This window comes from Mesoplodon densirostris, chromosome 2 (assembly GCF_025265405.1).
Source record: "Mesoplodon densirostris isolate mMesDen1 chromosome 2, mMesDen1 primary haplotype, whole genome shotgun sequence".
Lineage (NCBI taxonomy): Eukaryota > Metazoa > Chordata > Mammalia > Artiodactyla > Ziphiidae > Mesoplodon > Mesoplodon densirostris.
This window is the reverse complement of record NC_082662.1, coordinates 164,688,961-164,702,042: the sequence shown is the minus strand read 5'-3', so window position 1 is coordinate 164,702,042 and position 13,082 is coordinate 164,688,961. Positions and strand designations below refer to the sequence as shown.

The following is a 13,082-nucleotide window of genomic DNA, read 5'->3' as shown; positions in this document are numbered from 1 at the left end:
TAAAACCAGGTCTTATAATTTGTAAATAAATTAATCTGATAGAAAAACAAGTTATTTGAAAAATACCATGTGACTGATAAAATCTTTTAAAACCTTGTACTGACTGAGTTGAATAGCGTCTTCCAAAAATTCATGTCCACCCAGAATGTGACCTTGAAATGCATCATACTGGGTTAAATCCAATGACTGGTGTCCTTATAAAAAGGCCATGTGACAACAGAAGCAGAAATTGGAGTGACACGGCTACAAGCCAAGAAACGCTAAAGGGCTCCCAGAAACTGGGAAGAAGGCAAGGAAGGATTCTGCCCTAGGGCCTTCAGAGGGAGCCCTGCTGACACCCTCATTTTGGATTTCTGGCCTCCAGAACCATGAGAGAATAGATTTCTCTTGTTTTAAGCCAAGCAGTTTGTGGTAATTTCATTACATCAGTTACAGAAAACCGATACAAACCTGGAGCCCTGGAATGGGCAAATCTAACAGGCTCCCTGGTGGCTGACTGACAGGCTGAACACCACTGACAGGAATCAGCTCCTGTTCCTCTCAGTTATAATTTAATTATTTTATAGTAACTTAATTATGACACTTGCAGTTTATGTTCACAAAGTATCCCACAAACGAATCTCGTTAGTTTTCCCCCAAAGAATTAGCAAACAGAATTACAGTTTTTCAGGTTATAAACAGGTGAAAACCAAATGTTAGCTTAACTGATTTGCCTGTGTGACTGGCCTGGAAATGCAACTTTAATTCCCGCCCTTTGGATCCCAGGAGGCGTTTAAACTGAAGTTCTGCCTCAGGCCTTCTCAGCTGTTCTCCAGACGCTCCAAAGACCCCCTCCCTTCCAGCTCCCCGGCCCCCAACACCCGCGGCCGGCCCTGGCTCCGCCTCCTCCCCTGGACAGCGTGGCCCCGCCCCCCGCCCCGCCCCTACCTGGGGCAGGATGACGTTCTTCAGCTGCTCCTGGGTGAAGTGCCCCACGTAGGCCTCCAGGTGAGACAGCAGCACCGTCCGCACGTGCTCCTCGTGCACCTCGAACAGCCGCAGCAGCACGGGGATCACCCGCGCCTGGAACAGGGCTGGTGAGAGCAGGCGGGGGGCCCCTTCCCTCGCGCCGTCTTCTCCCCAGGTCAGACGGAAGAACAACGCGTCACTTCGGTGAAAGGAGCACGAAGCCCAGGGCAGAAACGGAGCCCAGAACTTCACACACGTTCTAAGAGCTCTTCTAAATTCTTACGTCCCAAACCAAAGGGAAGTGCTTCTTTTGACCCCAAATTCCTCAGGGCTTAACTGTCTTAATCGTACGCCACCTTGTAGAAGTGTTTCTGAAATACTCTTATCACACTTAATGTACTATTTACACAGAAACCTTACGTCCTAATAGAATCCTGAGTCGACAGCTCTTTATATATTTACATCTAATCAATGAGGAATTTCATATACTGGATTCAACGGATATGACTGTTGCAATTTTATCCGCAAAGCCAGGAAGTGTGTTAAATGCTACAACAAGCGTTGGTGCTGACAGTCCTCTCCTTCCTAGTAGTTACGGTAGGTTACTCAACAGAGACATGCGTCAGAATCCTTTGGGGACCTTTCAAAGTACATATTTACCCGTCCTTGCTCTGTCCCAGAACTAGTGCATCAGGCACAGGCAAATGTTTTAAAAAGCTCCCCAGGTGATTCCGATTACCGTGAAATAATCTTGCACTGCTCAAATATGGACTAGTAACTCCCAAACTCCGTAATTACCCATAATACTTTGAAAAAAAATTCACCTTTTTTGGGGCCAAGGAGGTAGGGAAGAAAACTCTTAACAGCTACTGGCTCTGCAAACACCAACTGATTAAGCAGAAGAGGCACCAGCCGTGAAGCTATTAATTCCTCTGACAGGCAGCTGACTCTGTCCAGGAGGAACCTGAGGGCAAAGAAGGAAAGCCTGGGAAACTGGCTGTGACACTGTATCAACTCACTTGTACAGTTTAGATACATGCAGCTTTATTCCACTTCCATCCAAGTGACGAACCTGCAATGTAGCTAGAGACACTGTAGCTCGGTCAGTCCCCAGGTATTTGAGAAAAACACAGAAGGTGTGAGGCAAGGCCAGCTAGTCAGTACATACACAACCTCCCATCCAAGCTAGGGAAAGTTTTTCAACAAATGGCCCCTCGTTAATAGCAAGAGTGTCTTCTTTCCCCGCTAATAAGCCAGAGGCTTTCTGGTCAATAAAAGGTACTTTCTCAAGTTTAAAAGACTTTTTAAAAGGATATTACATTTTCTAGAGTTTCCATGGTAAACAAAATACTAGCTTTTGTTACTCAACTTATTAAAACAAGCACTTAGTTAGGAAATACACAGCTATCAGGTGTTGGCAGTAGTAACACGCCACTATACAATCACCCTGAGCAGGTAATCCTGCCTCCTCCTCAATTGGGAAACAGGCCCCACCATGCTTTATCTCCTGCAAGCCCCTCAGCCACTATCGACAAACGGGTCCACACCCAAACTCACTCTCAGCTCCTTTCCAGTTTCCATGGATGCGAGGGCTTCCTCTTATTGAAGGTCACCCCCACTGAGCCATTGTCCCAACACCCCCTTCTCCCCCAGGGCCATGCACCGACAACCCCCAACACAACTGCATCTTCAACTCCTCCCTCACTCCCCCACCAGCTCCATCCTCTCAGCCTACAAACATGCTCCCGTCTCTTCCAGCCTTAAAAACATCCTTCCTAAAAAGAAAAAAAAAATCCTTCCTTGACTCCATTAGCAATTCTTTAGCAATTCTATGTTCCTCTTCTCCGAGCTTTTCAGGAGATTTTACCCAAAGTCCACTTTCTCACCTTCCACTCACTTCTCAATTCACTGCAGTTTGATTCGCTCTGCTGAAACGGCCCTAAGACAAGGTCATCAGTGCTCTGCTGACTGCTAAGTGAACAGGCATCTGTTGACTGCTCCTATCTTTCTGAAATTTTCTACTCCTTTGGAATACCAGCCTCCTGGCTCTCAATTTCCTCCAACCACTGCTTCTGTCTCATTCATCAGCCACTCCCTCCCCACTGGCCCCCTTACAAGGTTGGGTGCCCCAGGGTTACATTTGGGCCACTGTCCTTTTCATGCTACCCACTTTCTATGGGGTAATGTCACCAACTACAGGCTGATGAAGCCTCACATTCGCCTCTAGCTCATCAGCTTAAGACCTCTCTCCTGAGCTTCTGACCCATGTGCCCAAATGCCCACGTACATCTCTACCTGAAGTCCCACAGACACTTCAAACCAACACACTGAATGCCAAATTCTTCATTTTCTCTGCATGGAGGTTCTCTCCTCCAGTATTCTCTAACTCTTTTGGTGATAATCACTAAGGCTTGTCGGTCTGTTTTAATATTTCTTATCTGTGTCTTCTTCACTGTACCATCACTGCCCTTACATGAGGCCTCACATCTACTACCTGGCCTACTGCAGTCTACCAACCGATCCAAGTCTTATGTGAAATAAACCTGTGTGATCCACCCAAGGGGAGACAGCCACCTCACAGCCCGTTTTCACTCCTTTGATGGTTTCAAGGCCTGAAGTCCACTGCTTACCAATAGTGTCAATACTCCTAACTGCCACGTCCAAGGGTGCCCACCCCTTACCCTCCAGCAGGACCCAAGCGCAAGACATACTGTGTCTTGCCTCTGTACGCCGGTTCATGTTGCTCCTCTGCCTAGAATACCTCTTCTCTAACCTCCTTTTCCCCCGTCCTCTGTTGTTTTCAGGACGACCCCCTCAAGCTCCATCACTGTTTAAGGGTTATCAGTCTGTATCTGTTTCCCTCACCAGAATTATCCATCCCAGGTCCTAGAAAAGAGCCTGACGTATAGGAAATGTCACTAAACTTTAAGAAAACAAATGTCTGACTCATCCTCTCTAGGACACCTGAAGTGATTACATGGACTTAATCCAAGTTACTGAATTTTAATGCCTGAATTTCCTAAACTTACTTGAAAAATTCAGCTTTTTCCTCTTCACTCTTCAATGTTAAACTTTTCAAGAAATTCACAACTTCTAGAAAATCATTCCTAAATGCCAAAGGAAAAAAAAATGCAGGACAACAGATTAAAGATGGCGTGTCAAATATTGAAGCCATAACCACAGACCACACCACAATAATATTCAACAAAGAAACATTCCCTTGTGCCACTTGGAAGATTCTATTATAACTAAGTAGCTTATAAGACAAATACTATGGAACAAGTCCACAGGGAATTTAATATTTTAAGAATATCAAAGAGATCTGTCAAGAGGATACACGCTTAACCACACACACATGTGCATACACAAATGCTAACAAACACTGTGGTTTTAATCATCATCATAATCATCCAAATGTTTTGTTGTAATAGGATGTGGTTACATGAACTATCCTGGGAGAAATGGTATTACCATTACAAAATAGCTGCTGATTCTCAAGTCTCCTTTGGTGAAAACTATTAAAGAGGGCTGGGGAAAGAGGAATTTCTGGTACAAGTCATAGGGATCTTCTCGGCTCTCCCGTTGTAGTTGTCTGGTCACTTTTGCAGCCAGGCAGGGAAGACGGTGAGAGGAGTGGTCAGTTTCCTGCAGGGTCTCCAGAGAGTCCCGCGGCCACTCAGCTCCAAGCCAACGTCGCCCCTGGAAAGGAGGCTTCAGCGGCAGCCTGCAGCCCCCGCCAGGACAGGTGACCTCCTGGGTCTGCACTCCTCACACTGACACCCGTTTCCCTCTGGCTCAGCGGCAGAGAAAAAGCACAAATGCCTTAACTGAAGTGCAATCAGGTTGGCTTGGCTGCCTCAGCGGGAGCTGCCGGCCCTCCTCCTCCTGCCGCCGCCTCTGGCCGGGCTTTCCCCTCGTGTAACAATCAGATTTGGGGGAGAGGGCGCCCATGTGTGGTTTTGGCTTCCTTCTCCCATCTCACAAACACACAATTCTTACTAAAGAACTCTTATCACACACAGTAATGAGAGCATCTATTTACTGTAAAGGATTCTGCTTTGTAGAGATTCTATACTAAGATAAAGTTATCACTATGAATCATCCAAAAAGACATGGAAATACCTTGGTTAAAAGGCTCATAATGGGAAAGGTTTCAACAGTTTCCCTGGAGCATAAGTGACAAAACCCTTGTAACTACAAGGAAAATACTCCCTCTGCCTTGTTTAATAATATATACCCCCATCATCAGAGGTAACTGTCCCCCTCCAGGGATAATATTAGCTTTCCCTTCACTCTGGTTTCTCTCAGGCTTTCTGGCTGCAAACATATAGGATTTTTAGTTTCACAACTGACATAAAATTGATTTTGCTAATAAAAGTCATGAATGTGGAGTTAACCTGTGCAGAAGTTCTGCAGTCATGGAAATTAAAAAATAAAGGACACATAATTAAAACTAACCTGGAAGAGAGGTTCAAAAACATCTCTGAATCCAGCGACAGTATTAACAGCTACACTGTGCCCTCCCTCTAAATTGACTCCTTTGCTCTTCCATCACGTATCGCTAAACAAAGAAAACAATCTTCTGCCTGAAGAAAAATAAGATCATTTCCACGTCCCCCCTCCAAGTAAAATTCAACAATAACAGACTTGTATCACAATGGCAGCAAAAAGGAGAGGCCATGTTTATTGAGTTCCTCAATTAACTTCCAACTGTAAATCACTGGACACAGCCTAGCTTCTTCACATTCAGAAGCCCTAAGTAATCCAGCTATAATTTCTAGACCCAGGCCTCCATGACAATTAAGGAGTTCGAAAACTTCCTATCTGTGATAGGAACCTGAGAGGCAACCCAATGTCTCCCTCCGTTTTCCCAGGTGGACATGATTCACTCTCTTCTAATAATGAAGGACAACCACAGCAGCAAAAGGGACCGCATCATCTGGTCCTCCAAAAGCCACCGCTGGAGCATAACCCACAAGAGGGCAGGCGGGCACCAGCGGGGAGCGGCCAGCGTGTCACACCGGGCGCCCTCACCTGAAGAAGTCGTGGGACAGGAGGGTGCAGAGCGCTGGCCGATGGTGTGGGATGGGATGCAGCAGAGCTGAGTGCAAGGTCTGCTGAAAGCTGGAGAGAACATCCGCTGAAACTGAAATCCAGAGCGACAGTTAGTTTCCAATGCCGCCTCCCTCTTTTCAGGACCTCTATAGCTGGAGACTGACGCGAGCAAAAACCAACCTGTAAAAGCCCAAACAAACAAATCCCTGGCTGTTGCTGAACAGCTTCCTGCTTGCCTGAAGCCAAACTCCTTGACAGGTGTAGAGAATTGTCCTACCAACACATCCAAGCCCCAGCTCACGTGCCTCCCCTTGGAAGCCCTCTCATTTCCTGACTGTCAGTTTAACTCAGCTCAGGCCCAGAGGAGGAGGCTTAATAAGCGGCAGGTTTGAGGGCCTTTTCAACCAAGTCTCCTCACCCACAGAAGACAGGAAGTTATCTGACTATATTTTCAGTTCTCTCGGCGGTGGTACATAATTGCCACCATTCTAGACACAGTGAAGAACACTGAGTTCATCATCCACCAAGAATGCCTTAGGGTTTAATTCTCAAGTGTTTAGGCTGGGACAACTCAGAGCCGACAGCTGAACGGTGCTTGTGACTGCACAGCACTGCGTGAGCCGGGAAGCAGAAATTGCATCAGAGCTGCAGCAATGTGAGACATAGGCCGGTAAGGGGCCTAAGGGGACATGGGCCCCAGTACACTTAAAGGGTGGACAACTGAAGGCCTGGAGTGGCTGGAGGAGAGTGAAGCAGGCTGCCAGGCCTGCCACCAGAGAGCTCAGAAGAGACCTATGTGTTCAGTGGCCTGGGCTTTGAGGGCCAACAAAAGAAAAAACTAATGAGTAAATGAAATCACAAAGAAAAAAATCAAAAGGACTTTGAAGGGCTTCCCTGGTGGCGCAGTGGTTGAGAGTCCGCCTGCCGATGCAGGGGACATGGGTTCATGCCCTGGTCCGGGAAGATCCCACATGCTGCGGAGCGGCTGGGCCCGTGAGCCATGGCCATTGAGCCTGCGCATCCGGAGCCTGCGCTCCGCAACGGGAGAGGCCACAACAGTGAGAGGCCCGTGTACCACAAAAAAAAAAAAAAAAGGACTTTGAAAAAATAAAGATAAAGAAATGTTAATCTTGATTTAGAAGTTAAGAAAAAACTTTGAATCTTACTCTATTCTTCAGATCATTACATATACATCAGTAACAGCATTCACTTACTTATTGGCTGGCTTGATAAAGAATCGTCTTTAGACCATAAATACCAATACCAATTAATAAGATAATAACATATGATATTCACAGCCATAGTGCTTCTTCCCTCACTGCTATTAGGATCTGCCCTAAACAACTTTCTTGGTAAGCAACAGCTCCTTACCACGATCAAAGACTGCAGTTCTCTGAATACACACAGAACAAGCCATGGATGATTTTCCTACTTATTCTGTGAATGCAGCAGCATAACTCCAACTCACCCTGTTCACTTAAGATCGTGAGCAAACTTTCCACCAATGTCCCAAAAGAATAGGCATCCCGAGCATGTCCGTGTGACTCTGGCAGAGTTGTGAATTCTGGAAACTAAAATCAGTAAAGACCATTAAAACCAGAGGATCTGCTTTACAAACCATTTCTACTTTTCTCTGAAGCACTTTCCCCCATTTTTGCATTCATTATACTCAAAGCTAACTACATATTACCACACACTAATTTATAGGCTCTTAAAACTATTAGTGAATAGAATTTATCAAAGATACTAATAATATCAAACAAGGGCAAAAAGAAAAAAAGGTCAGAATATATATTTGTGGCTTTCAAAAATATTTTTGACTGCAAACCAGAGAAAAAAAATAATTATCATTATCAACATATGCACATACATGTATAAATACATATCAGAAACAAAAGTTTCATAAAACAGTACTTAGCTTTACTACACAAGATGTGCAATGACATTTTCTATTTTATTCCTTTCTTTTTCTCCCTTAAAATGCTGGTCAGGACCCCTAAATTGATTCAAAACCCACAAATCATCAGTTTGAAAAACACTACTATATATACATAGTACTGATTTGAATAAACCTGAGTTACTTCAAGTCTTAGGTTTATACTTAAGTTTATAGTTGGGTTTGTATTTCCTGTAAAGCACACTAAATATGTCTTTGGGGGTCACTGTCTATAGTGGTTAAGAACAAATTTAGAGAGAGCAGCTGCTTTTGAATTTACTGGTAAATATACTCTTTCTTTACCAGCACCATAATATTAATACTTGCTCTTCCTTACATCTTGGAATCCCAACTAATGGCCAGATAGGCAGATGACTGGTTGGGTGAAGCACAGAAAAGGGCTAGGGTCTTGCTTCCTCAGCTCTCATGGCTTCCAATAATGTACAAAGACTTACCATGAAATAGCTATGAAGCGCCAACCCTGCTCACACTGAGGTACCTCTTATCTTTAAGCACTATTACGGGTGTCTATAAGACCAAAAAATGTAAGCTGAGTGTCAAAAAAAAGGCTTTCTGCTGTGATGATACAGTAAGTCTTAGAAGCCTTCAAGGCCAGAGGAATTATGAGGCATCTAAAACTTAGCAAAGAAAGAGGTGGGCAGAGGAAAGGTGTTTTTAAAGTTTCATACTCAGTTACACAAAGAAGCCTTCATTACATCTGAAGCGTATCCTCTTACCATCTCTTCAGGAGGGATAGATGCTGGGTCTCTTACTGACCGAATACTCCTCAGAAACTAGACAGAGAAATAAATTAAGGAAAGTAATTCAAGCATATGTTTGGTGAACCAATCTCTTACATTAAGTTACAAAAGCAAAGAGCAATGGAAACAGCAGCAATGAAACCTTCAAACCAATGCCACACATTAAATGCATAAATTTAAAATCCTGATAACTAAAAAATGTAGATACGGTGCCTGGCATGGCACAAGGCTTAGTGGAAAATAAGTTACCAGTTCCCTTTCCTTTCCCCTTCAGCTGGTTTAACAGAAACCCTCTGGTGTTCAGAGGCATCTCTGTAACTGATTTCCTTATAAGGAAATTAAAAATACTTCTTTCTCATCCTGCACAGATATTAACAAATAAAAGGCTTCTCTAGCGGAGAACAAATCTATCATTAATCTGCTCACTGAGTCAAGTCAATCATAAAGTTTGCTGTCACATGAGATATATGAGGATCTTATAAACTACAGAGACAAAGCCAACATCCACAGAACAAGTACATTCATTCACTGATTCAAAGACTATTTTTCAAGAGCTTATATGTCCCAAGCGCCATTTAGGGCACCAGGAAAACAAAATGAATGCAATAAATCCCCGTCCCCAGCCAGGTGCTCACAACCTAGAACATAAACTAAGAACTTTGATAATGTGTGCTGGCTGAGTGCCATGGAAGCCTAGGAGGGAACGAACTCTTGTTGGGTAGGGAACCCCTGGGGGAGGGCTTCACAAAGAGGAGACTTAGACAGATCTAGACTTCAGCTAGGCGTCAGCCGGATCTTACATCCTGCAGAGAACCCAGGGGAAGAAAGGCATCCCAGCAACAGAATGGCACACAAAGAAGAGGGTGAAAGAGGACCACCCATGAGAACACAGCTGAGCTGCGTGGAACAGGATGCAACCGGAGTGTAGCTCAATAACTGAGTGGTATACGGAGCTAAAGGTAGGCTGGAGAGGAGAATGTGAAGGGCCTTATATGCCACGGTAAAGAATCTGGGATGAACCCCACAGGAAGAATTACGTCCTGGTATACTAATTAGATGTAAGCTGACTTCTGAGAAGAAAGCGATCAACAGGGGCAGAAATAAAAAAGGAATGTCTTCGCGGTGGAAGGAGCATTTGAATTGAGCTAGAGCCCCTGAAGGTGCACATGCAACAAGGCCCCCATGTGGAAGCTGCACACAAGGGAACAAGGGAAATTAGGCCGAGTCAGGAAGTCAGAGGGCCACCTCATCAGTAAGTCAGGGAGCCACCCTGTCAATAGGGTAATTGTGATGGGAGTGGTTTTTCTGTTTTAAAAAGAGTTAAGTCTAGTGGCAACATGCAAGATGGTGAAAACAGTAAACAAAACAGAGAATAGCAAGGCTGCTCAACCCAGGAGGGAAATATGTAGATCTCTGTCAGACACAGTTACTGTTCAAGAAGTACCACAGGCAGCAACAACGCAGCCCACTAGGAGCAGCTGCAATGCACAGCTCTCAAGACGTAGCGTATGACTCTGGACAACTTGAACGACTGTTCAGTGAACATTTCTAATGTACCTAATATGTGCCAGGCACTATTCTAGGTGGATATATAAAGATAAGTATACGAGACTATCACCCTCAAGAAGCTCAACCACTGGTAAAGAAGACAGACACATGAAGGTAATTCCAATATTAAACATTCAGTGGGAAAATTAAGTACAGGCTACTACAGGAACACAGAGGACGGGCATTTAATTAAAAATTTGACCAAGCCTCTCTACCTCTTTCAGTCTGATTCCTCAACTATAGAATGAGGAGAAAAGAATAAATGACTCCTAGTCTCCCCCTGGAGAGTAAAATCCCACAATTCTATGGATATGAGTATTGACAAAAAAGTCAAGTCTCTGAATCTGAGACCACACTAACATTGAAGGAAAGTCCCTAGGGGAGAACCACACCCCAAAATGCTATCAAATTCTGAATAACAAAGAGGGCCTGTCACCTGGCTTACCTCTGGTGTGGCCTGAGGAACTTTACAGACTGTTTCCATTCCTCCCAGCTTCCAGTGCCCATCTTCACTCACAAACACAGACGATAAACAGACATTGTTGTGTGTGAGGTGTCCCTGGAAAAAAAGAACAGGAAGAAGATTGCCACTCCAATTTTCTGAGTACAAGTTTTAAAAAACTAAGTACTCATTACCAAAAAAAAAAAAAAATTATGGCAAGTCTTCCTACTTGTGGCATAATAAACAGAACTACAACTTCAAGGAATGACAAATTGAATGAGGCTGCTTCAACATTATGAGGTTAGAAAAAAGGGAAAAAACACAGTAGAAAGGCTTATCTCCCCCTGCCTGGTGAGGCAGGTTAATAAAGACGTAAAAGCCACTGCACAGATATTACACAACCCCATCTCCATGGGAGTCAGGAGATACAAGTGTCCTTAAACATAAATTTGCAAGTCTTTTTAACCTACATTGTATGCTTCAAATGCCTTGAAAGGTACAATTTATCTTTGCTCCCATAGGTTATTGTATTAATTTTCTCCTCTAAATTCTTTCTCACCTACATTCTATCACGAACCCAGATCCACTTCACCTGAAATCTTGTCAGTAGGCATTAAAAAAATTCTGCCTGAAGAAGAGGAAAATGGAATGATAAGGACCACCAGAAATATCCCACAGACCACAGAAGAGCCAAATGTAAAACTATAAAAATAGTACAGTCAAATAAGTGAGAGGGAAGAAGAAAACGAGAACAGGGTTGAAGTATGTTTTTCTCCAAACCAGAAATTATTCCAGTAGGTAAGTGCATTTTAAATATTCTACCCACCAGATCAAATACGTACACGTTTTTATATAAAACACTCCAAGTTATATATTTTTCAAAGGAAAGCTTAAAATAGTATGCATGGTGTGTTTCCGCTTGAGAAAAAGCGAAGGAGAATAAGCACAGAGATGTCTGCTTTATACACACAAGGAATATCTCTGGACTAACACACAGATCATCATGGTTGTCGATGGAGAGAAGTAGGGCGCTGGATTCAAGGATGAGGCAGGGACTTGTTTTTCCCTGTCTGCACTCTCATACTATTCAAACTTTTTACCACATTCACGCATTTCTCCAACAAAGAAAATATTCCTCCACAGTGGGGCATTAATAATTCTACTTATGTGAATCTTAGACATACTTCAAGAGATGATAAATCCAAGGTGATAGCTGGAGAGTCTGTCTCCCAATAACAGAAAAATGTTTTAAAAGCACATTAAGATGAGTCAAATTCAAGTGCTTCTAACTTGTAACTGGTGTTTTTAAACCTCGGGGGGGAGGGGGGCTGCCAAAGGCCTTAATACTTCAGAATGTAAATTCCATTAACAAATAGTAGCTCAATAATACTGTTAAGAAATAGACAAGAAGTAAACAAAATACTCTATCCCCTTCATAGCAAACACTGCCACAGTGTTAGGGGCGATCTCTCTTTGGTACCACCTACTTGAATGGCAAGGGGTGTGTAAAACTCTGCCACTTTCTAAGAAATGGTCATTTCTTTCTTTAAAATCTAAAAAAAAAAAAAACAACTCCTGAAAACAAATAGGAACGTTGGTCCATCAGCAGCACTGATGTTACTCAACCTTTATCTTGACTTAATAACAAATACCAGCTGTAGCTATTTTTATGTAAAGACTTATCCAAAACTAGAGACAGACTATAGTAAACTGAAATAAAGTTCTATAAATAACTGCCCAGGGACAAAGAACTTGTTGCCTGTTCCACAAACCACTTGTCTGTCTGTAGCATCTTATATGCTGTTTTCCCTCAGGAAGCCTTCTGATAAGAACAGTAACTTATAATTTCTACAGATACCGTAATTCACCAGCACTACCCCATACACCAGCCTCCTCCCACCACCCCACCCCTGGTCTACATGAAAGCCTGTGAGGCAGACTGTGTCCAGGTTACTTACTCTGTCATGAAGGAAGATAAGAGCCAGCAATATATCATAGATCCCAGCACAGACCTCTGCAGAAGACAATGTTTCCAAAGCCACTTCCAGTGGCTGCACTCGCTCAGTGACAAGATGAATACCATCTGCTTCCACGGTGCAAGATAAAAATCTTAGCAAGCACGGGTGACGAAGTGTCTTCAAGTGCTTTAAAAATATAAACAGAAGAGTTGGTGAAGTTAATGACTCAAAACAAGATTAACTATAGTTTCATTAACATCATAGTCAAGTCAGAAAATGTATACTTACATTCAAGGTCTTTTCCAGCTCCTTACCGCTCCCACCTACCCACCAAGTTTCAAAAAAGGCAGAGAAGAGTACGTGACTTGTTCTGACAGTATTCACTTTACTAACATTTACATTACTCTACAGAGAATTCCAGTTCCATGATGGGA

The 13,082-nt window shown here is 43.5% G+C and overlaps 1 protein-coding gene across 2 annotated transcripts in view; it reads right to left on the bottom strand.

Moving 5' to 3' along the window:
- Positions 1–13,082, bottom strand: part of SCYL3 (SCY1 like pseudokinase 3) — a 40,209-nt gene that overhangs the window by 12,621 nt on the left and 14,506 nt on the right. For both annotated transcript variants that reach the window (XM_060091291.1, XM_060091292.1), the window contains exons 3-10: positions 12,649–12,834; positions 10,694–10,807; positions 8,677–8,733; positions 7,472–7,574; positions 5,983–6,094; positions 3,978–4,055; positions 1,773–1,912; positions 928–1,112 (exon numbers count right to left, since the gene is read on the bottom strand). In XM_060091291.1, the coding sequence (XP_059947274.1) occupies positions 928–1,112; positions 1,773–1,912; positions 3,978–4,055; positions 5,983–6,094; positions 7,472–7,574; positions 8,677–8,733; positions 10,694–10,807; positions 12,649–12,834 (975 nt within the window). The remainder of the gene's footprint in view (positions 1–927; positions 1,113–1,772; positions 1,913–3,977; positions 4,056–5,982; positions 6,095–7,471; positions 7,575–8,676; positions 8,734–10,693; positions 10,808–12,648; positions 12,835–13,082) is intronic.